Source organism: Apostichopus japonicus, chromosome 5 (assembly GCF_037975245.1).
Source record: "Apostichopus japonicus isolate 1M-3 chromosome 5, ASM3797524v1, whole genome shotgun sequence".
Taxonomy (NCBI): domain Eukaryota; kingdom Metazoa; phylum Echinodermata; class Holothuroidea; order Aspidochirotida; family Stichopodidae; genus Apostichopus; species Apostichopus japonicus.
Genome location: NC_092565.1, coordinates 17,402,967 through 17,426,931, shown reverse-complemented (window position 1 = coordinate 17,426,931; position 23,965 = coordinate 17,402,967). Strand labels below are relative to the sequence as shown.

At 36.4% G+C, this 23,965-nt stretch overlaps 1 protein-coding gene across 3 annotated transcripts in view; it reads right to left on the bottom strand.

Moving 5' to 3' along the window:
• The window catches only part of LOC139967883 (uncharacterized), a 60,591-nt gene that overhangs the window by 20,161 nt on the left and 16,465 nt on the right, over positions 1-23,965 (bottom strand). For all 3 annotated transcript variants that reach the window (XM_071972068.1, XM_071972069.1, XM_071972070.1), the window contains exons 3-21: positions 23,061-23,108; positions 22,208-22,379; positions 18,807-19,121; positions 16,688-16,804; positions 15,719-15,888; positions 15,074-15,170; positions 14,677-14,726; positions 14,135-14,243; positions 12,526-12,622; positions 11,930-12,030; positions 10,939-11,031; positions 9,215-9,288; positions 8,722-8,833; positions 7,058-7,143; positions 5,988-6,093; positions 4,928-5,827; positions 2,414-2,512; positions 1,721-1,864; positions 490-678 (exon numbers count right to left, since the gene is read on the bottom strand). In XM_071972068.1, coding sequence (XP_071828169.1) covers positions 490-678; positions 1,721-1,864; positions 2,414-2,512; positions 4,928-5,827; positions 5,988-6,093; positions 7,058-7,143; positions 8,722-8,833; positions 9,215-9,288; positions 10,939-11,031; positions 11,930-12,030; positions 12,526-12,622; positions 14,135-14,243; positions 14,677-14,726; positions 15,074-15,170; positions 15,719-15,888; positions 16,688-16,804; positions 18,807-19,121; positions 22,208-22,379; positions 23,061-23,108 — 3,079 coding nt within the window. The remainder of the gene's footprint in view (positions 1-489; positions 679-1,720; positions 1,865-2,413; positions 2,513-4,927; positions 5,828-5,987; positions 6,094-7,057; positions 7,144-8,721; positions 8,834-9,214; positions 9,289-10,938; positions 11,032-11,929; positions 12,031-12,525; positions 12,623-14,134; positions 14,244-14,676; positions 14,727-15,073; positions 15,171-15,718; positions 15,889-16,687; positions 16,805-18,806; positions 19,122-22,207; positions 22,380-23,060; positions 23,109-23,965) is intronic.

Here is a 23,965-nt window from a genome sequence, read left to right as displayed (position 1 = left end):
AAACCTTCATCTTACCCTGAACATCCTCTATGGTCTATTAGAATAAAAAAAAAACATGTGGATAATCAAACTAAATTTGTTCGTTTTTGAGAAGGAGATTTTTTACTGAAGGCCAAAAAGATAACAACTATTTTGAACCATCATTATGCATATTCTCCCATAACGAGTCCTGCCATTGTGTAAAACTCTCACTGAAATTCTGTAATAATTAGAACTTATACCAGCAGTAGCCAACAAATGCTCACAGCTGCAGGTTTGGCACAGAAAAAACGGTAATCATAGCTCTACAGCAAACAGAAAAGGAAAACTGTTCAAGACTCGTATTCATTTTGTACACGTTACGTTTCAAGGTAAGGGATAAACTCACAAAATTAATAAATCCTTAACGACAATCTCTTCCAAAATCCCACGTTATCAGAACGGTATTTCGTTTCCCCCTTCACTTTGTATCGAATGACTCATTTCCATAACGTATTTTAAGGATCTTACCTTATACGCTAAGATGTTTATCTGTGCTGAGTGCAAGTCCTCTAGTTTGAGAGTTTGCACACCTTCTCCATCCTCATCTTCTCCCCTTCTCAAGGAACTACTCAGAAACGGGTGAGTTTGAGGACAATCTTGGAAGAGCCATATCTTACTCGACGACAGAGTTTCCACGTTGTTGATTCTCACGCACATCTATGTTCCGTAGGAGAGTAGTGAGAGGTACTTAACAGTAATAGAATTACAGGCAGATGGGGGGTGGGGAGGGGTAGGATGAGCAACCTTCATGAATATAAAGCAATGAGGATGGTAAACAGACAAGAGGGGAGGCAAGATATAGATTACTTTGATACAAAAACATGCAGGAATTACCAAAAAAAAGAAGAGATTTTTGTACATATATCAAAATTGGTTCAAGCATTACATGATTGCTCTAAATAGTTTGAATATGTGTGCAATGCAGTAATCCAATTACATTATGTTAGCTTAAGTTCTTTCTTTATTAACTTCAAATAATCGAGGGACTTTTTATGTTCATTCTGTCTTGCATATGATTAAAATTAATGTAAACAATGTTATTGTTTTGCTAATTTTTTTGTCCTCGATTGTTGTGAAACTTTGAGAATGCATAATGGCTATCTGATCGCTACAAGACTGTTTCACAACTCGAGATCTGTTTGATTGAGTGTAACATATCTTGACTGACTAAACCTTCAACTACTTCAGGAAGCTGGATCACAGTTCTGTGACAGCATCTGGGCAAATGCTCTTCAAAAGCTTTACTTAGATTATTTTAATCTTCTTGTTCATTTGTAACCTGATACATGAATTCCATCAAAGTGTATCTCGCTGTAGAAGTATTCTTTCCCTCTGTGGATAACTGATATGCCAAATTATAAAGAAATACATAGATATTTTCAGCTGAAGATCCCTGATGACATCATCAACTCTGTTGTTGCCAGATCCATTTACAAAATATATAAAAAGAAAACTTTGAAAAGTCCATATCGTCATGATACAAAAGTGCTATGAGGATGTGGTTTTTGCCAGAAAACGTTAAGAATATTTTCAGAAAATGTTGCTAAGCAATTAACTTCAGAAGCCAGAAAATGCAAAGTTTGCTGTTGCAATCAGATCCATGGTTGTTATGCTAATTTGCTGCATAATAGCAACCAAATGGCAAACTGCTCCGATGATTTGAACGACTTGAAAATAATAATTTTATAATAATAATCACCTCCGGTGTTATCGGTTCAAATCTGTCACAGATGTAATCATCTTTGCGATTGACGTACACGTTACAACCAGTGACGGGTTCCCTCTGGTGGCGACAGTGAGGTAGGTTGTAGGACATGTGCATCTCATTCACAAAGTCCAGAACCTGGGGGGGGGGGCGGGGGAAAGGTTTAAAAAGAAAATTACTTTACATAAAAAAAGGTCTCACCTTTACCCACCCCTCTCCCTCCCACCCAATCCCCTTCTTGTATGAATTAATTTGGTTGAGAGACAGGATCTCAAAATGAAAGCAGGGTTAAGAAAATATCTTTTAAAGCTAGTTACTTGTAGAATACTGTCATAATTAGGTCAAATGTTGAATAATTTGGTTGTAATTTGTTAGGATGACAGCTGAAAGGTGTCAGAGTGGTTTGGTTTTAGAGCTACACTCGACCCTGGCTATGCCAATGTGACTCATTAATAGGGTCGTCGAGAGTCATGTTAGTCCACGTAGGAACAATGACACAGACAGACCTCTCCTCTTTGAAGTTTTCATGCATGTGCAGAATGGATCTGAAAATGAGGACAACATGTTCTACATTAGTTTTTGTTGCATATTGCCTCTAGAGGCCCCATTAAATCATTAAATTGTTTTAGTTGTTTGAACAGCCAACTATTACAGAAATTGTAGTAGACCTTAAAGTGTTAGTCTAACCTTGTCAGATATCAGTTTTTTGGCGACTAATGCTGGAGTTGAGCACAGATCCATAGCCAGTAAAGATACTGCATACAGAGGCATCAATGTCTCTAAAATCTGGAAAAAGAATGGATTATTGTTATTGTCATTGTTGTTATTATTATTATTTATTACATTGACAACCTTTAAATAGGGATAAAGAACTCATGTTAGCAAATTGATCATCTCCCTTGAGGCCCTCTGACCTCTCTGAAGAAAATTACAAAAGGATAATAAAAATATAAAAAAATAAAAAATAAAAATAAAACCTATTAAGAGATCTATATAAGATAACTAATTTAACAATCAGATAAATAATAAAATATAGTTAAAAGGATTGTCTGGTGGCCCAAAGAAGTTACCTTAAAAAATAGTAAATAATTTTCCAAACATGTTGTCAAAGTATGAGAACGCTAATGTTGCGTTTGACAGGGAAACGATTTTTTATTCGTTAAGGATAGACATTTCAAATATGATTTGAACAGTACAATACGTGACGTCAGCTCTGCCATAGCAGATTGCGTCATAACCCACCCTCCGCACAGTACCTATACGGTAATCACAACAAAAACCGCGTTTGTATACAGATAAATTTCTTCCTTAATTTCCGGTGAAATTTCTTAGAAATTAGATATGTTTTCAAAAACTCCTTAAGCCGCCATGTACTAGATCGGTGGTTCCGTGGTCTTTGTGTAACACAAGGTAAATTTTAACAGCAGACTCTTTGTTGTTTAGGCTTTACATCGCGCTATCCAGCTCCAATGCGAAGAATGTTCGCATGTAGGCTATACTCAAACGTTGACAATCGGACAGTTCTGCGAAGCCTAAGCTTCTCAGTGCTACATTCTGCTCTGACAACGATTCCGATAAATTTCTTCCATAATTTCCGGTGAAATTTTTTATAAATTAGATATGATTTAAAAAACTCCTTAAGCTGCCATATACGTAGTAGATCAGTGGTTTCGTGTTCTTTCTGTAACACAAGATAAGTTTTAACAGCAGACTCTTCGTTGTTTATACATCGCGCTATCCAGCTCCAGCGCGAAGAATGTTAGCGCGTATAGGCTACTCTAACGTTTACAATCGGACAGTTCTGCGAAGCCTTAGTTAGCTTCTCCGTGCTACATTCTGCTCTGAAAACGATTACGCCAAGTTTCATCTTTCAGTGTAACAAATACTTTTCAAGTTTCCTTTTACTGTTAATTTGATCCGTGAAGTTTATTTCAGCAATTTCGAAGAACAGTTTATGAACTGTGGTTTGAGTGTGAGTGTATTATGTGCAACGCTATACAAGTACACCATCTGGGCATCGTAGGATATACGTTCGCGAGTATGTACATTATATTAGGCAATCCAATGTGCATACACGTGAGAGTGTATTTGTTGCGGGAATGGGAGTGCTATCTTCAAGTCGCCTGTTTTGCCTATCTGCAAGCACTACGTCAATCACCATATTGAAGCGTTCGAACAAACGGTACTTTTGGTGAGAAACTGGTGAATTTGAAAACCAGATTTCTACAAGAAGAAAACGTCGAATGGGGACAATTTTTACATGGTTAGAAAGAGAAAAATAATAACTACAAGGACAATGTATCAAAATCTTCCACCAGACAATTCCTTTAAGATTACAACAACAACAACAAAATGAAGCACTTGGTGTTAATAAAGAAACAAGTGTTAACTACAATATCGAGAATAAAAAAATACTAGTTTAGGAACAAAGAAATTGCACTGATAATAGTGTTTGTTAACAATTTGCTTTATTACAATGCAGATTTCCTTAAAATCCACAACTAAGGCAGTGGATAATCTCACTGTAGGTCCTTGTCATCAACAAAAGAATTTTATTTAAGCAAAACATCACCCCTTTTGCAATGTCAACCTGCCCTTCAAAGATATTTGGTTACTTGATGACATGAAACTAATCTTATCTTCATTCAGGGTATGAAGCTTTCCCAATATTTATTCAAAACATTATTCAAAACATGACAGTTCAACGTGTGTACGATACAAGCAGTATACGATCCATCTCCTTTTAAGACTATGTAAGAGAGATTTAGGATGAAAGATGAAAGGAATGGGTACCTCTGGGTTTGTTTTGACAAATGCAACACATTCTCAGATGGACAGACAGATAGATCAATCAATCAATCCATCCATCTATCAATCATTCATTGTCATGGTTACTAACAATTTGTAAAATCTTTTGATGAGCAAATGATCACATCTTCATACTTCATCACTGATGAATTACTTCAAATGCAACTTTGCCAGTCAATTTAAGTAAGATGCTAGCCAAATTGCTCTAATAATAATTATTTCTCATTGCAGCTTTAAGTTATGAGATTAAGTGAAATAAAAATCTCAAAGCAATGAATGAATCTAGATTTAAAACTCAGCTGAAAGTCATTCTCCTAAGAGACAGCCTTTACATGAAAACATCTTGGAGAAAAGTAATTCCTTCTTCTTCATTTAGAACATAAAAAAACTTACCTCTTTAGGACTTCTCAATAAGATTTCCTCCAAAGTTTTAGCCACACCATTAGATAATTCTGCTTCCTCTGTCTCTTGGAGTTCTTCTTTGTCATTACCCAACATGCACTGTGCTCGTTGATCCTCCAATCTTCGCCTCAGAGCTTCAAAGTCTCCGCCTGCAAAGAAATCTCTCGATTCCGGTAACAGCACCACGCAGAGCTCTTTCAAGAACTGCGATGTACATGACATCATCGTCAGAAAATCAAAGACGCTTCCTGAAAATGGGGCAGTGACCACAGAGACAGACTCTTCCAGATGAGAATCCAGCGTCTGCGACTGACTGAAAGACAACGTGATGGCAGATGACAGAAAACTTGAGGTGAGACTGGAGACCAGGGGTGTCTTGGTGTGAGCACTGGTCCCATAACCAGAGGAGTTATTTAAGCTGGCCGAGACGTTATTTCTCTCCTCATTATCGCCTAGGTCTTCACTCTCTTCCCATCCTCCTGCAGTCCTGGTTTCTTCGTTTCTTTGGTCTCGTATAGTACTGATGGACTGAATCTTGTACGATTCATCTTCCTCGCTCTTGTCTGGAGAAGTTACCTTCGACCGCTCTGGACCTAATACTACCCTGTTATCTGAATTATCGTCTGCAGTCTTTGCAGCACTGTCTTTTAATACCTCAGATTTTGTATTTCTCCACTGTGAGTTCTGCCAGCCTTCCACGAGGAAGGGATCCCCCATGTCATCGGACGCTGGCTGTATCATGCAGAGCAGGCTCCGACCCCTGCTCCCTGGGGGTGAGATGCTACGGAAGGCCGACCCAAAAGACGGGGAGAACTTTGCGGAGCTCGGCAGAGTTCTCTGGGGAGGAGATACAGCACCCTCTGAAGGTAAAGGAGCCTTCATCCCTTTGAACTGTGGAGACAAATAGAAGGACGTATATCTTCAATTGAGTCAAATAACATACAGGAATATATGAAATGTGTCAGCTCAAATAAAGCTGACGATTTACCGAGCAGTCTGTGAGTTGATTACTGCAAAAATTGAGAGATTGACCTGATCATAAAGTGCTTACATCATCTTTCTCAACACTGTATTTGATGAATTTGTGCAAATCCTTTCGAATCTGTTTCAGCCAACGATGGGCCAATTGGATGAAGAGAAACCGCCAGGTCTCTTGACTGTGAAAACAGAAGTTAAAGAAAAATTTCTTTGTTACTTAATTAAACATTTATTACAGTACATGTATTGCAAACTACTCAAATGGGAAAGAATCTTTAACACACAGGAAGGAGAAAATTAAATGAGAGGAGAGTGAGAGACTGCCGAGCTAGTGTGATTGGTCGCTGGAAGGCATTCTAAGAGCCCTATCAGTGCCTTGTTTATTAACTAAAAAAGGTTGCTGTATTTCTGACGGCGTCCAGCAACTGGTCAATGAATTGATATACTTTACTTCACTATCTCATCTCTGACTCAAAAGTTGTTGTTTTTGCAGGCCTTAAGTCACCAGCTAAATGCAAGGCACTGTGAAAATGCCACACAAGCATCTCATTTCTTATCATCTGATAACCTAAGGCATTTTGGAAAACCCTGCTTCAGTTTTTGCCTTAATCAAGATTAAGTTGTGGGAGCTTCCCTGGTATTTGCCAGCTCAAAAGAGGATCAACTAATCTAGGGGAAAAGAATCTTGGTAAGAGGCCCATAACTTTCCCCGAGGGCAGGACATTAGGATTCTACATTCAATTTTAGCAAGAGGTCCATAAATTCCCAAGGGCAACACATTTTGCATGTTTTTTCCTTATGATTACTACATTCTGAAGGCTTCATCATAATGGTCACTTGTTTTTTGCAGATGTTTACTTTCCTCTTTGGATACATACTGTATATTTACTCTTAAATCATAAAACCTTGACAGAAAGTAGTGAGCTTTAACAATTTATCTAAAGTGTTTCACTCATTGTTATTTTGGACTTCGACAAACGAAAACTTATATAATATTCTACAACATTCAGTCCTTGCTATAAAACATACTACCTGAGAAGCAGATGCTAACTTTAGATCAAAGACATTATGCAACAATATTTTGAGAGATAGAACTCATGCTGGTCCTTCATTTTACTTCATTTTCCACCATTTACAGCTCACCTTGGTGCGATGATATGACTCCAGGCCTGACTAAGCTTGTCCAGTTTCCTGGCCAAAGTAATCAAGTCAGCAGTGGAACCAACATACTGCAATGAAAAAGAAGACAATGACCAAATGGAAAGACATAATGAATACATCATACAGTTTTCTATTACTAATTTTGAAAATAATTTCTATAAGAGGAACCCAATTCTTGGACCGATAATCATACATTCTGGAACAGTAAAACAAACACTCCAGACCCAACAGCAAATCGCTCGTCAGGCAAAGAATGATGACCATGTAACTGTAAAGGATAGTCCAGAGCAAAAATTTATTTGTGATGAAAGAGGGGAAAAGGTTTCTAATTGTTGAAAAGTTGTTTCTACATGTGTAGTGTTATTGAGATATTGATAGTTGCAAGTGTCACAGATTGCACCATATTAGTGAACTTAAAGCACACAGGTATGTGATGTCATAGTTGCATTCTGGCAGCTAACTCTTTTAATTATGTTCCACTTTCGTCAATCAATAACTAATTTTCCTCTGGACTATCCTATTATTAAATACAAGGAAACTGTGGTCACATTACTAAGTTGGTGGTATGCATGATGGTAACTTTACATATTTTGGAAACTTTTCTTTTCATATTAGTGCCTTCAGCAAGATAAGATGGAGCAATTGACATCAACTTTGGCCTTGATACACTTGGTTGGTAAAGACCATGACTTCTCAATCAGAAATGACTGGTTCAAATCAAGTTCTCTCCAAGACTATCCCGGTCTAACAAGTTCTAATTGACAGGAAATATTTGACCAGAAAGGGATCTGCACCTTCAACCTCAGCGTTAAAAGTCCTGTTCTTGCTCTACCAAACAATCCGATCCAACCCTTAGTTTGAAGCGATCCCTGTATAGTCATTTCTTTGCTGACAATGCCACTCAGAAAGCCACAATGTCTTGAATAAGATGTCATGAACCAGAGATCACACCCCACTTTCATTTGACACGACCAAAAATGCAGCAGAGTAGGGATTTCAAGAGAAATCTGGACTCTTTTGTGTACTGTAGATATATATATATGTAGGTAAAGGAACAACACTAACAGAAGTCTGACTTTCAAATTATAAACAAATATGAAAAGGGAAAGGAAATTATGGTAAGAATGAGTTGGAACCAGTGACCTCAGGTTTGCAAGTCATACTAACTGAGCTATCCAGCACTTAGTTGGTGGCAATTCTTTTGTCAATGTTTTTCTAGGTTCCATTCAATCCATTGATTTTAAAGCAGTCTGGTTGCATCTTCTGTCTCACTTCAACAAAATAGACTCAAGAGAAACTTCTCTGTTAATTTGTTGCATAAATGTATGTTAAATGTATGATAACCTGAAAAAGTCTACAGCTTATCAAAATAATCATGAACAATGAGCCATGGCCTACCACGCTTTAATTACTAGAGTATTAAGCCTAGCCTATTTCGAATGAGACAATAGTCTACAGTCATTATTGTCTTTTACTCCTGAGGCTAACTACCTACTAAATGACAAATATTTGGTAGGAAAAGAATAAAGTCGTAGACCTTAAATAAAACATTGCTCCAGATAATCATGTCGACAGTGAATTTGGTGAGAAAGCGATTATCTTTTCTTTACTTTATTACTCTAATTAGCTTCAATTGTAAAACTCACAGAATGGTCTTGAGCTGTGTCACTCTGAATTAGATTGTACAACTTCCTGACATCAACCATCAACTTCTTGTAAAAGGAATGACAAGCGATGCTGTTTACATCTACCGAATAGCTGAGAAACAGGAAGGAATTGAAAATAAAGCAAGGAGCAGAATGTAACAATTATCACAGATCTCATATAAAACAAACTTCTGTTCTGAGTTAAGGTCTTGCTTAAAATTATAAGCTACTTCAATATCAAACAATCTGGTATATTTCTCTACTTTCTTCTGAACCGATCAATACATTACCTTTCAGGCAATCTAGTTTATTTTGCTATGCCATATATTAAGCTACAAGTTACCCTATCATACAAACTTGTAAGGTTTTGAGGCTCTCTATTTACACTATATATTACCTTTAAGGTAAACTTTAATTACTCCAAGCCCTTGTTTTGAGCCATAAGTTACCTCTAAGGCAAACTGTTACCTTTCTCTATGTTCTGAACTCTTACCTTTCAAATACAGCAAAGTACTGATGTTGCCAGTCCAGTACTTCATTCTGAATCCAAATGACAAGTTTTGAGATCTATCCAAGAAATTAAAACAAAATGGCAAAAAGAATGCTGTTAGTGGATAATGTTACAAGGAAATCTTTTTAATTACTCTTATAATTTCTTTAACATCAATTCCAGAATTTAATTAAACCAAATGCTACAAAAATGTATTTTGTGGCAGATTACCATTGTTAAGTAGGGAAAATGCTGATTACAATTAAATTAAAGGTATACATGTTTCTGAGCTTAAACCATCAGCCTAAATTTCTTATGTGAGTCATATTTTGTGCTTCCCTTGCTAAGCTATTGAGACCTGTCAGACCGAGGTTTGGTTCTAGATACCAATTTAGGTCAGTTGTAGATTGAAATGGCTATCTTTACCATTGTATTAACTTTGTGCTTCAGGTGAATAATGGAACAGATTTCAGGGGGGTGCATGGTGAAACGTTTATTCCGGTTTACTATGAAACCTACACTCTAATGATGACCTAATGTTAAACTACCTATTATAGTATTATCCTATTATTCGTATGTCAAACAACCAGAACTCTTACAAAATGTATGCTAACCTCTTTCATTAATGTTGGTGAGGGGGACGTTCATAGAACCATGAATCCTAAACATGAACTGCTGTAGCTATTAACTTTCATCTGACAACAGTTTGATTTTATGCCTTTAATAAATTTACCATCCCAAATAATTCTTATAAAACCCTTTCATACCATATATGACAAAGTATTCAAATGAGGATTTTGCCTCACTCTTCAAGACTAAAACTGCAAAATTCAAGGGCTTTCCAAGAACTAGAAAAGAGTTTTTTTTCATCTGATTTACTTTTTCCAGCCTTTTCCCATTTTCCAGAATTCATGGGGAACCATGTACACACAAACATACATATTAGACACTTATATAGTGCTGCTACATCGAGATCGTAGCGCTTTTGACAACTTAGCCTTGGTCATTGGTAACTTGTCACACCTACAGACCAAACTGTGCGCAATTCAATCAATCTCTCCTGGGGCACCACAGTGTACCACAACCATGTGTCCCCCGGGGGACTTTTCCATAGGGTGCAGCCATAAACTGGCACACGCAACTATAGTTACAAGTTACCTCACAAGTCCCCATTTATACACCTGGGTGAAGAGAGGCAATGGAGATAAAGTGCCTTGCCCAATGCAATGATCTGGCAACGCAATCCACAACGCAATGATCTGGCCAGGGCTTGAACCTGTAATCCTTAGATCACAAGTCCACTGCCTTAACCACTTGACAACAAGGCCCCCCATGTACTATTCAAAATGCTCCGGGTACAAGTACAAAACAATTTGACAGGAGCTAGTACTAGTACAGATACATATGCCAGAAGAGGAGTATGGATTTACTATAAGTCTGGTTTTCATCAGTGGTACCCCAACCAAAAGAAATATGGCTAATATGGAACAGTCACAACTTACCGCTGGATAACTTAACTATGATAATGCAGGGAAATTATATTCCAGATGTCATTGGTTTAAATTTTAGTTTCTTTGAACTGTCGGTGACAGCCAATTAAAACTTCTTTTAACCTATTAACAGCATTTGTTTACATTTTCTAATCAGTTTTTCTTTATCATTCGGGTTCCATACATTTACATACTAGCAGGGTTTTCACCATTAGAGCAATGTTACTTTATACTCACCAATTCAGCTGAGACGGGGGCTGAATACGAGTTAAGATGGAGCTCTGTGGTTAGTCTGAGACGATGGTGGTAGAACCAGTTATCAAAGCATTTCTGAAAAGTAATGTAAGAACCGTTTTAAAAAGAAATATCAACTGCAAAAAGAAATGATCTTTTTCTAAGGAAGTAGCTCGTTTGTACCAGAAAGACTTAAATTTCATTCCATGCTTTCTATTGAATACAATATTGCAATATTCATTTATCTCATATATCTCAACAACATTTCTGATTCTAAACTTAACAACAGGAAGTTGTTGTCCTTCCACAACAGTCTAACTTGTCTCTTAATGAATTGTAAACAACCTACTGTACAGATAACAATATTTATACTAAGGGCTCAACTGTTTACATACATAATATCAAGTATGACAAACATTGGAATCATTTACCAGCAAGTAGAGGAATAGTTGATAAATATATTCAGATATTAACAATAGTCAAGACTTAGTTTAGTTGAACATTGGTTTACAATGCTGGCATGATGCCTATAGTAAACACAATATAATCAACTCTAAACAAGTCAAGATTCAAGTGCTCTTAGACAGGAGTTAATATTCAGTTGTGCAATACTTTACAGTAGTGTTCAATGTGTGACTTTCAATTTTAAAATGACATGTCTGTTTGTTTGCTTTATGTGGGTACCATATACTCTGGTAACTGACATGAACAGTGTCTACAACGTTACTACCGAGGAGCTATTGGGGGAGAGGAGGGGAAGGGGAAGGGGGTAGACTATTAGCCAGTAAACCACATCTTCAAATGTTTGATAGCCCAAACAGATGTTAGCAGTACAGTGAGGGCGCAAGTTTGAAAAAAAAATATGCCGAAGACTAAAGTAAAAAAATTCATTGTACAGGGCAGTACGTCAACAGCATCACAAAAGGCAAACAACAAAGCAACTACAGGTATGATTAAAACATTGATGATATTACTGTTACCAGACTTAACTTACATTGATGCAGGTCACTATACGATCTGTAAGTGAGACTTGAGTATCCACACCCAAGTCACTCACCAGCTGGGAAGCCTCCGACAGAAGCGTAAGCAAGATACCTGTTTAAGGAAGTGAATGCAACAAAAAACTCATCAAATCGTTAAGAAAAATAGGTTACAAGGGTAAGCCAAAAGGGACAAATTACTTGAATTTCACAGAGCACTTTGACTGTAAAACTGAGTCCAAAGACAAAGTCTTTTGCAGTATTTGTTCCTTGGGTTGTTTTTAATAACCTGCTTGATGAATTCCAAACTTTGTTAACTATCTTCTAAATATATTCATGAAAGTTGTATTTAGCTTATGGGGCTGGGGTTGTATGCCTGGGATTAATGAAAGTTGTATTTAGCTTATGGGGTTGTATGCCTGGGATTTGTGAAAGTTGTATTTAGCTTATGGGGCTGGGGTTGTATGCCAGGGATATGAAGATTAAGAAAGGCCTCTAAGCCTAAGCCAATATATGTATGGTACTGTCTGCACATTTCTATGTAATTCATTTAGAATCGAACTGTGACCCACTAAACGTGTCAAAATTAATTTCATTTTTAGGTACTTACCGACAATGTGAGAACTGAGAGATTTCTGTAACATGCCCTGAAGCTTGGCCTCACACCTTGTTTGAATCTGGCAGAGTACTGTAACTGCAAGATGTAGCTGAAAAGAGACAAAAAACATAGAACTGCAAATCTATGACCAGATAGATGCAAGGCCTCTAACATACCGATAAGCAGACCTGTGTAGTGAGTCCATGCTCATAGTAACCATAGTCTAACATAGTTGCCTGTACTTGTACTCGTCCACAAGGATTTACACCCGTACTCTGAGAATTTTGGGAATAAAGTACTGATACTACTGAAAAATTATGTAATTGGTAGTTTTGCTCAGAGCCTTATACTGGTACTCATACCAATGTACATGCTATTTGTGCTCATACTCATACCAATGTACATGCTATTTGTGCTCATACTCAATGTACATGCTACTGTACTCAAACTCATACCAATGTACATGCTATTTGTACTCATATTCATACCAAAGTACATGCTATTTGTACTCAAACTCATACCAATGTACATGCTATTTGTACTCATACTCATACCAATGTACATGCTATTGTACTCATATTCATACCAATGTACATGCTATTGTACTCATATTCATACCAATGCACATGCTATTGTACTCATATTCATACCAATGTACATGCTATTGTACTCATATTCATACCAATGTACATGCTATTGTACTCATATTCATACCAATGCACATGCTATTGTACTCATATTCATACCAATGTACATGCTATTGTACTCATATTCATACCAATGTACATGCTATTGTACTCATATTCATACCAATGTACATGCTATTTGTACTCATATTCATACCAATGTACATGCTATTGTACTCATATTCATACCAATGTACATGCTATTGTACTCATATTCATACCAATGCACATGCTATTTGTACTCATACTCATACCAATGTACATGCTATTTGTACTCATACTCATGCCGAGAGAAATTTTACTTGTGCTCATGCTGTTGTACTCAAAATAAAATTTTACCGACAGGTATTTGAGTTTCATCCATGAAATATGAAGTTCAAAAATGTCTCAATGTGAAAGATATAAGCAGGATGAGAACCATAATTGAAATATCAACATTCACTTCAATTTCCTTCCATTTACAGAAGGCTTCCTCTCACTCTTGAATTCAAAAACCAAAATGCCTTGCCACCATTGACAACAATAGTTACCATTGCTGGAAGTTAAATTAGTTTAATTTGGTAGACACAAAGGATCAGGAGAGGTAGTTAGTGCCCTACAAAGACCCCATAGAATAGAGCCTCAAATTGTTGGCAATGCTTAATATTGTAACCTACACGGTATGCCTAAACACAGTTATTATATAGGTCATCAGATGTTTCACTACCATTTTAATGCATATAATCGTAGAATTAGTAAAACTGCAATGCACAAGTATAAACAAATAGTACATATAGAATGGGTTGAAGTATATTTATTGGTTTTCTGAAACACAATGGACCTAACATTCCTCATACAGAGATAAAAAAGAAAACTTGATTTAAGAACATGCAGCAGTTGTTAAATTATTTACAAGAGATCTCAGAACTCTTTTCCACTGACTGTTCATAGCCTACCTCTGATTCAAGTGTGTAACACTGCCCTCCTTCTGGGAGCATCAATGCTCTTAGTCTAGTCATACTGTTTAAAGTGGTATTCAAATATCCCTTGTTCAGCACAAAGTTCCTAGAAGAAAAGAACAGACAAAGTAGTACAAAGAAATTATCAGTACAGGATTCAGAACAGTCATATCACTTTAATTATCCCTTAAAGGGATATACCTGACGGTAGCAAGTATGTGTGGTTGTTTTCAATGAGCTACTTCAATCTAATAAACCTTAAAATATACTGTTGTGAATGATTCCTCCTTTCAACGGTCGTATGTGGATCGAAAGGCATAGAGCTTTATTTAATTAATCTGCACTGCCAGACAATATGCTAGAGAGACAAAAAATGGTCACCATGAAGTAGTAAGACTTGAACACCTCTGATAATGCTGACACTCAGAGCATTTTACTTGCATTTGAGATCTTTCATTGTTTGACATGACAGTCTCTACATGTCAAGCAACTATTTAGAGAATGGGGTTAACAAACAGAACAGGATATTGGTTACTTACTCTTCTTCCGAAAGGTATTCCAGAAAGACAGCTCTCTGGTAAATATCGCTCTAAATTGAAAGATAAGAGAACAATTTTAAGTCCTGGAGGTGAAGTGACTGTTTAGACATCAGGGACATTGTGTCTTACCTTAAATCGTTTTGTAAGCAGACGACAAAAACCTATAAAATCATGACAAGTCTTAACCTGATTGCATGATTCTGACTTTTACTTTACTTCACATTTTAGAACGCCAATTTTGGTGAAATATTTCATGTGTATGCCTCAACTAACCACAGATGACATAATCATCATGATCCTAATACCACGACCAGTCCAACAATAATGCATCGATTTTTCATCCAATTAACTTTCTGCGAGACAAAACAAAAGACACATCAAAACAGTGTGACCTTACCACACCATAACGAAGTGCAAACTCCTTCAGAAGACGTCTGGAACTTGAATGTAATATGACTCGGTTGTTACTTGCACCATCAACTCGCTGGTCATGTCTGTAAATTATTGTTAAGACAGTTGTAAAAGTCAGGAAAGTAGTAACTACATAACTACCCTTATTATGATGTTTTGGAGGGCATTTTCATTGGAAACAGAAAAACAATTTGCTGTATACAGTAAAACTCAAGCTACAATCTAGGAAACCTCCCCCCAAAAAAAAAATTCTTTGATTTTTGCCCAATTTATGAGCAGTTTCTCCCCAATTTTAAAAACAAGTTTTTCATTACTGATCATTACGATTGTGAATTTTAATTTGTTAATCTTCATTGCTTTAGTATTAATTCTCAAGTTTGTCAAACTGAAACAATACATTCATGAATTTATGAACACGATTAAATAATCACTATTGTCCTCACAGATGGGATGGTCATCTAAGTTCAATCTACTACTACAACCAACAATATCCAACCTGAGTCGACTCTCCACAATATTTCAAAAACTTCTGAAACATAAAAGAAGATTACTCATCGTTTAATTTATTATTGGCTTAAAGTTACTGCAAATAGTTTACTCAACAAGTAGCAATAGTTAAAAATCAACTGACCTTAGTAATTTAATGAGCAGTTCTTTGTACATGATTTGCATATGTTTCCAGTATTCTGGTTTGCACAGATGACTATTGGGAGCTGGTAAATGACCTGTCCAGAACTGACTAACGAAGGAACCGACTAACATCCTCTCCTCTTGTTGCCAGAGTTCGTAAGCAATGGATTGCTGTTAATGATGAGGAAACGAGTACAAAAAATGATGAGTTGCTAGTTACATCCAGTTTTTTTTTTTAAGGTGAAAATCTTGAAATTTAAGAAGTACAGGCAATCATATGATAGACATATTGCAAATTACTCTAATTTAGTTAGAGTAACATTCTTAGGGAGTGCATCTTGAAGAGGACTCCCTTCATAATTATAATTAGCAGCCGTATACATCTACATTTGTCATTAATAAATACACTCAATCTGTGGCACACAGACAGAGGATGACCCTTCATCTCTCCTCTCCTCTCCCTCCCAAATCACCAAGAAAAAACTTGTTCCCTCTCAAGTTCAACATCACACAGCCTCATCTCGATGATATGTATGTATGTATGTATGTATTTTAGATCCTCCTGCAAGCAGGAACTCGCGAAGAAGCCATCATTGGCTTATCAAAGCCGCAAGCTGGCCGAAGTCAGTCTCTTAGATTAATATTTAACGTCCATGATTATGAATTGTCAATTGTCAACAACTCTGTAACTGGACGACATACATTAATCTTGGTATGACTCACACCCGGGACCTAATGATTGAAAGGCACAGGCGTTAACCACTGAGCTAACACTCCACAGTGTTATATCAACATGTAGACTTTGGTTTGCTCTCGATCTTTTTGTTGTAAACCACGTATATAGGTGAGAAGAACAGCTTGGAAAAAGTGGGTCATTTCACCCTCTAAGATATGATATAGGACCCCATCTTCTTCCCCCAGCGGGCCACTCTACAAAAGAATGCATGTATTTCAGAATTGACTAGCTTACAAGTCTCTCTCTATGTGTTTGGTCCTCTTCGGCGACATGGAATGCTTCGTGGTGGTAGACAGGATGGATGTGGTTCTCTATCAAGTACAATCTGCCAAGCAATTCTTCAACCAGAATCTGGAGGAAACAACAAATTAATTATTAATTCAAATTAATCATAATAATACTAATAATCATAATAATAATAATAATAAACAGTTCATATATAGCGCAACTTACAATAAAGTCTCGCCGGGCTGTACAAAAGAAAGTGAAAGATATGTTCACAATATACAATAAGAGTAAACATAACAATTATAACAATGAAAACAGGTGTGTCTTTAAAACAGTTTTGAACATCTCCACAGACATGACATTCTTTATGTTGAGTGGGAGTTTATTCCAAAAGAGGGTTGAGGAGTACTGGAAAGATCGCTCGCCATAAGAAATAGTGCACGCAGGGTGCATAGAGAGCAATGATTGGGTGCTAGAGCGCAGACGGGGAGTTGGGGTATAACTTTGAACATGTTCACCCAAGTAGTGTGGCGCAATACCATGAATACATTTAAAGGTTAACAGGAGTACCTTGTAATCAATATGCAGTTTGACAGGTAGCCAATGAAGGTCATGAAGTACAGTATGGGGGTGATGTGAGAGACAGTCATGCAGTTAAAATCTGTTTTTTGCTGCAGTATTTAAATTACTACTTTACATTTTGCTTATAACAAGTTCAGCATATTTCCTTTCAAATGGGTTTGTTTGCTTCGTTTCATTTGGCTTTTTAATTTTGGTCGTGGGAGATGTGGGAATGGTTCCCTTGTTTCAGTCTTTGTAATTCATTAAAGAAATTATCTCATGTAATTGCTTTTTACTACACAGAAGGAATGCAATTAGCATATATGATTAACATAATCACTCCATGCATACAGAGTTATAGGAGGGGAGTTATGATTGGAATTTCATTCCAAGCAATGAAGTCAATGTTGACATGTTTTTAATTTCCTTATTTGCATGCAACATACAATAACTATTAATTATTTAAAATAGCTGAGAACTGAATGGACTCCAGAATTCCTTGCTCATTGACCTGGGAGTGCCTTAAGTTCGTCTGAAGTTGGAATTTCCAGTACAACTTGATATACGTAGGTTTGATAAACTTAGCTATCAGTCACAAAACTTGCTTTAAAAACAGTTTTCAAAGTTTTTTTTTTCCAACAGACTGACTCCGCACAAAGGGGTTCAGGAGTTCAATGCCATATTAAACAACACTTCACTGACACAGCTTTAATACTGAGCATATAATAGCCATCTCCTTCAGCTTACCTATAAGAATTGTGGATCTCAGTTTGTTGATCACAGAGAGAAAGAACAGAAGCCTACTTGGTTGTATTCTGTTGTTATGTAAGCCTTTGTTATATCTTTGACAGTAAGTATTAAGCAAGTTGACAACATAAAACAGTGTACTGGGATATTACTTCAACATATCCATATACTATGTACTGTACGGTGTAAAGGCTTCAACGTTATCATACTTGGGAATATGCATTTATGAATGATCACACCACGAATATACATCCATGAATATGTATATTATATACATATTTTTTTATATCTTGGGTTGGAAGTACCAGTACTTTTCTCATTTTGGTGCCAGCCAGTGATAAGGATTTTTATCAGATGACAATCATATGAAAAATGATATACAATATAGATTACTTCAAACAGTAATTATATAACTACTGTACTCTTAGATGTGCGTCAGTGGGTTTCCTTGTTTAAATGACTTAACATATCAGGGGTACATGTTACGTTGGTAAAATGGTTACTACAGTAGATCAGACTAGATTTAACTGCATGAACACAGCCAACTTACTAAAAACAACTGTAAGTTTGATGCACAAGGCCACTGAGGCACTAAACTGTTATGCAAAATAGAGAAGAACTGGACATTTTTTTACAAAAATATCACAAATATTAATTACTATATTGTACCCTTTGTAAAGATTAAAGTGCTCAAACTAGCGATCTACAGTGAGAAACAAACAAAACTTTACACGAACACTCATCCGAGCAGAGTGAGTAGCCTTGTTAAACAATAAGCGTGAACCTCATCTAAAACCAGGCTCGAGCTGAAACTCACCTTGGCCGGGGGTTTCCTTCCAAGAGCCTCAGTAATGGCTCTAATATAGCTGATATGACTGTCTTCGGTCAAACGGAAGGCTTCTCTGACCAAGGAACACAGCATCTCCTCCTGGACTAAATTCTCTCCCTCATCGGAGGAGTTACCCCCTCCCGAGCTGTAGGAGCGTGACAAGATGGCAGGACTGATTGGTGGGGAAGAGAAGGCAAGAGTGGACAGCGAGAAAGGAGAGGGCGGCAGAGATGGGTTGGTTGGATTTCGGCTCAGTACAGGAAACTGAGCACAGAGGAGTGCATGCTTGTACAAGCTGTCCTCCTACACAAAAGTAAAAATAATTCAAATAAACTGGTAATACGTTCAGGGTTAGCACAGCGTTAGGGGAAGGGAAACTTCCTGAGAACTGTATGGATACTGTAAAAGAAGTACTGAGCAGCAACTGTTATAATTTAGACATAAGTTAGGGAAGAGAACCTTATGTTGTGAAACTTTTGGATACTGTAAAAGAAGGAGCAAATGCTACAATTTAATACACAATTTAGGGAAGAAAACCTTTTAGTTATGATATCTGTATGGATACTGTAAGAGAAGTAACTGTTAAAATTAATACACGAGTCAGGGAAGGGAACCCGAAGTTATGAAATGGATACTGTGAAAGAAGTAGCAACTGTAACAATTAAAATACACGATTTCAATTTTAACACAGCTTTCCTTGAGTTGACTTTGATAAATTTCATGTGACATTTTATCATTGAAACGAACTTTAAACTTTATTGGTGTTCAGAAAGTACAGTTTACATGTATCTATAGAGTACAGTAGATAATGGATATCTGGAGATGTATCATTAGTTTATAAATGCCATGGGCAGCTCATGGCTGCATGACTACAACTCGCCATCACTGAGCTGCTGTTTCAATACTTCCCCATTTGATTGGTTAGCAACTTAACAATTTGCTTTCTGGCTTCTTTAGGCTGCATCGTTATATAAACACACCACATCCTCCCTATCAACACTTTACGTGTCCTACAGATTTTTACTATAATACAAACACTTGCCAGTAAACCAATGACATCATAGAAATCATGTGATAGTGTGCTGAACCAGCATGTCAGTTTATAGCTTGGTTCCCTTTACCTGACAAAAATACTTCCTCTTTGCATTAGCAATGTCATGGGAATCACTGACCTGCTCAATATATATCATCAGGTTTTCAGGTTTCAAATAAACCACAAACGTAAAATTTATCCGACAAATACAGCTTGTATACAAGAAAAAATGGGATTTTTCAGAGCTAAGAATTACTACCATCTACTGTATATGTTTGAAGTGGTTTTTTTTCAAATCTGGAGTTTCAAATATTGCATTTTGAAATTCAAATTGTTCATTCCAAATAACATGATATGAACTATGTTACAGTCGTCTTGATGGTCAGTTATGATTGCCAAACAATCTAGTGGTTTATATGCACATTGTAGTCCCTTTACTGTATAGACAATGGTATTGACTCTAGTTCTGATGTGAACAGGTATTCTAGTCAAACAGTTTCTAGAGAATTATCTTTATTGGATCAATACACAAGATTTGAGCCTTTATCCCCCTTACTCTCTTTGCTATATGTCGGGCTGGCACTTCTACAGTATGAGCACTAAGGTTGTCAATTTGTCCTTCAAAGAGTTATAATCCTAAATCCCTGTCAGAATCTCTCACAGCCTAAGAGGTCAATGTACTTTTCATAAAGTGTACTCTGAACACTGTGAAGCACGTAATACAGTATACTTGAGACATTGTATATGTACATAACTTGCCACCAATACTTTGTTCCCTCAGCACAAAGCATTGCAATCTTTGTATTAATATCTTTATTGAGTTAAGAAATTTTCTGTTTTTTTCTTCCATGGTCCTTTTGTTTGTTCACTATTAAAATACAGTAAACTGAACTCTCAATGAGTAAATACACATCAGAAAATTATAGTGCAGCAAGAGATCAGTGCAAAGAAGATAAAATATTCAAAACGGGGGCCGTGTTCATACATGTCTGAGTGAATTAGTGTGTATCAATTTTAGCAAGATAGTGCTTAACAAGGGAAACACGACCACTGCTGTTTAGATGTTCAGGACTTTAATTTGAACTTTAAGATATTAAATATTTGAATTTCTTTATTTCCACATACAATGATACAAACATAAGATATCACAATCTCACAAGTATTACGAGTTAGTATTACAAAATGTGTGTGACGGAGGCCTAACTACAGAAGCATAGTTTTGAGGTCAGGTCACCTTACAAGAGTAAAAATATACAAAAAGCAAATATTAAAGGTAACCAAAAGAAGAGAGAGAAGGGTAAAAGCGGATGAGCGGTTACATATAAAGTTTGATAATTTCACGTCAAATATGTATGGATCATATTGCAGGGATGAGACTGAGCCGGGAAAAAAAAATCTGAAATTCATCGATCGCCGTTCTGGGGGTGGGGTTTAAGGGGAGGGGGTGTCCCCCTACCCTTGAGAAAATTTTTGCCAGGTAAGGAGGGCTTAGATGCAAAATGGTGGACTCTAGATGGAATCTATCACATCACGTAACTCGCCAAAAAGTGTGGAATTTCTGCTTGTATAATTTATCCATTAGCTTTTTTGAACCAAAAAAAAGGCTTTTTTGCTTGCTCTGTGCTACTTGATTTCACCACTGGTCAAATTCGGTGTTCCATCCCTTCACAGTCCAGCATGTTCGGCAAAAAAAAAAAAAAAAAAAAAAAGTAATTAAATAAAAAAAATAATAAAAAAACGCGAATTACGAGAAAAAACGCGAAAATGAAAAAAAAAAAAAAAAAAATCGGAAATCCGCGTTTCCGCGGAAGAGTCTCATGCCTGATATTGGTATACTGTACATGTACAGGTAAACAAATCTGAAAAAGTTACGAGGTAATAACTTTTCATGCCATTCATACATGTATGAGAAGTAATAATTTATAGAAATCTATATCAAAACTTGTACTACTTAAGGAGCTATAATTCATTAAATCAGGGCATGGTGTGCTGATGAAAACAAGTGTTGCAAATAATTCTAATCTTCCTTTCCTTAAGCAGAAAGAGACTATTTACTGAAGATGGATTTATAAGCATTAATTAGCCCAGACAAAAGCACGAGGTAAGATAATAGTTTTATGTTTAGAGACAGTGAAACACTCTTAGGAACAAAAGACTTGATTCTGTACATGACACCTATAATCTTAGGAACAGTAGTTTTAACTTTCTGAATATGCTTCCAGGTAATGTGCACCGAGAACATAGTACTTAGCATTCACTGAAGAATAGTATGAACATCCAGCAATCAGCAAATAGAATGAAAGATGAAATATTTACTATGATGTATAAATGTATGAATGAGTGCTAACTTATATACCTTATCTTTGAGTTTGGTCTCCGTGCATCTGATACAATGACTCCCCTGGAGCCGGGGGTCTGGCCCCTCATCAATCCCAGAATCCGGTGCGTCACTTTGAATATTTGGGAATGTGTAATCCTGTGCAGGAGTGCTCGGGCTTTGAAGCACGGTGGTCGCACGATGACTGGCCCTAACAATGGAAGGCAGAGTACGGTAGCAAATAGATAAAGCCAAATTTAGCACAATATACAAAACAGAAAAAAAGTAAAAAAAAAAATGTTTCAGGAACACAAGTAATGCTTAGATTAATTAGTTTTTCTATAACTTACAAGATCACTGTATTCAGCTTTAAAATGTCTGAAATGTTCCTTTAAGGCTAAAGTGATGATGGCAACATCTCCTCAGTCCAGGTCTATATGTTAATATTGCTATATTAATGCAAATAACTAATTATAAGCAAAATTTGCTCCTTAAACTCAATACATATAAAGAGAACTTGACAAAACATATATATATATCAATGACAAAATCTATTGATTGAGGCCAATAACATCTAAGTGGTTTTCTACTGGTTTTTTTACCTCCCCCCCAACAAAGAATACAAACAAAATTACTGTTTACATGGCTCAAACGGAATAAAATTATATAATAGTTAACCTTAATATCCATCTCAACAAATTGTGAAGTTAGAACAAAGTGCTGTGATTCACAGACTTTGCATCATGTCTGTTTATACCTCAGACTTTGGTGTCCCTTTAATATGCATATTTACTAATTTGCATGGATGTCCTCTATGGATTCATAAATATCTTCCCCAGTGGTTTATTAAATTAAGACATTCAAATACATTTCTTTATCCATTTACACTTACAAGTATTTCTTGAAATAGTCTTCCAAATTGGCAAGTGTGCCCTCTGGCCTACAAATAAAACAAGAAAGAAAAAACTTTACACCACCATAGAGCAGAAAAATAGTGACATTGCCCTAACGAAAACTATAACTTGATGTTTCTAAGCATCTACAGTAGCTGTACTGCATGTATTTTAATGTACAGTAATTTATACCAAATCTCACAACATAATGTAACTTTTCTAAACTGTTTAACTCCATACATATATGATAAATGTGTGTGTTTCAAGATTTAACATAAATGATGTATACTTGGTGAAATGTGCAAGAAAAATTGCCATTAGCGTGTACTACACCTACAGTAAAGTGCATTACTTTAACCTCACATTGCAGCAATCCCACTAAACATCCTAAATATTAAAATGTATACAAAAGGGTCTAATATAAGAGGCTCTGTGATTTCAAACAATTTTATGACTTTTAGTTAAGAGTGGTTGAAACTGAAAGATGTTCTGTTATAAACACACTCAATCTACGTACGAGTGAGATTACTGAATATATAGACTGAAGTGATTAGAGTTTTTATTGTTCATAAAACTAAAAAGTTTTGTCTGAAATTTTAGCAGCACACGGTTAGGCTACTTTTGAACTTGAATCTTGAAAGTGTAGTAACCTTATAGTACAGTACTGTAGGTACAGGAGGATATATGTACAGTATTAGTTAATAGGGGTAAACCGGATAAAGCTGGCAAAATGCCACTCAGGGACTTTCTAATGTAAGCTCTTATAAAGAAGGTCAACAAGAGTTCAGGTGGAGTACATGACCAATGTTATCACTCCTACTGTACAGTATGTAACTGGCAACTGAGACAGTTACTTTTGACTGAATATGACATTGATGCCAATAATCTTGCTGAAAGTGCACTA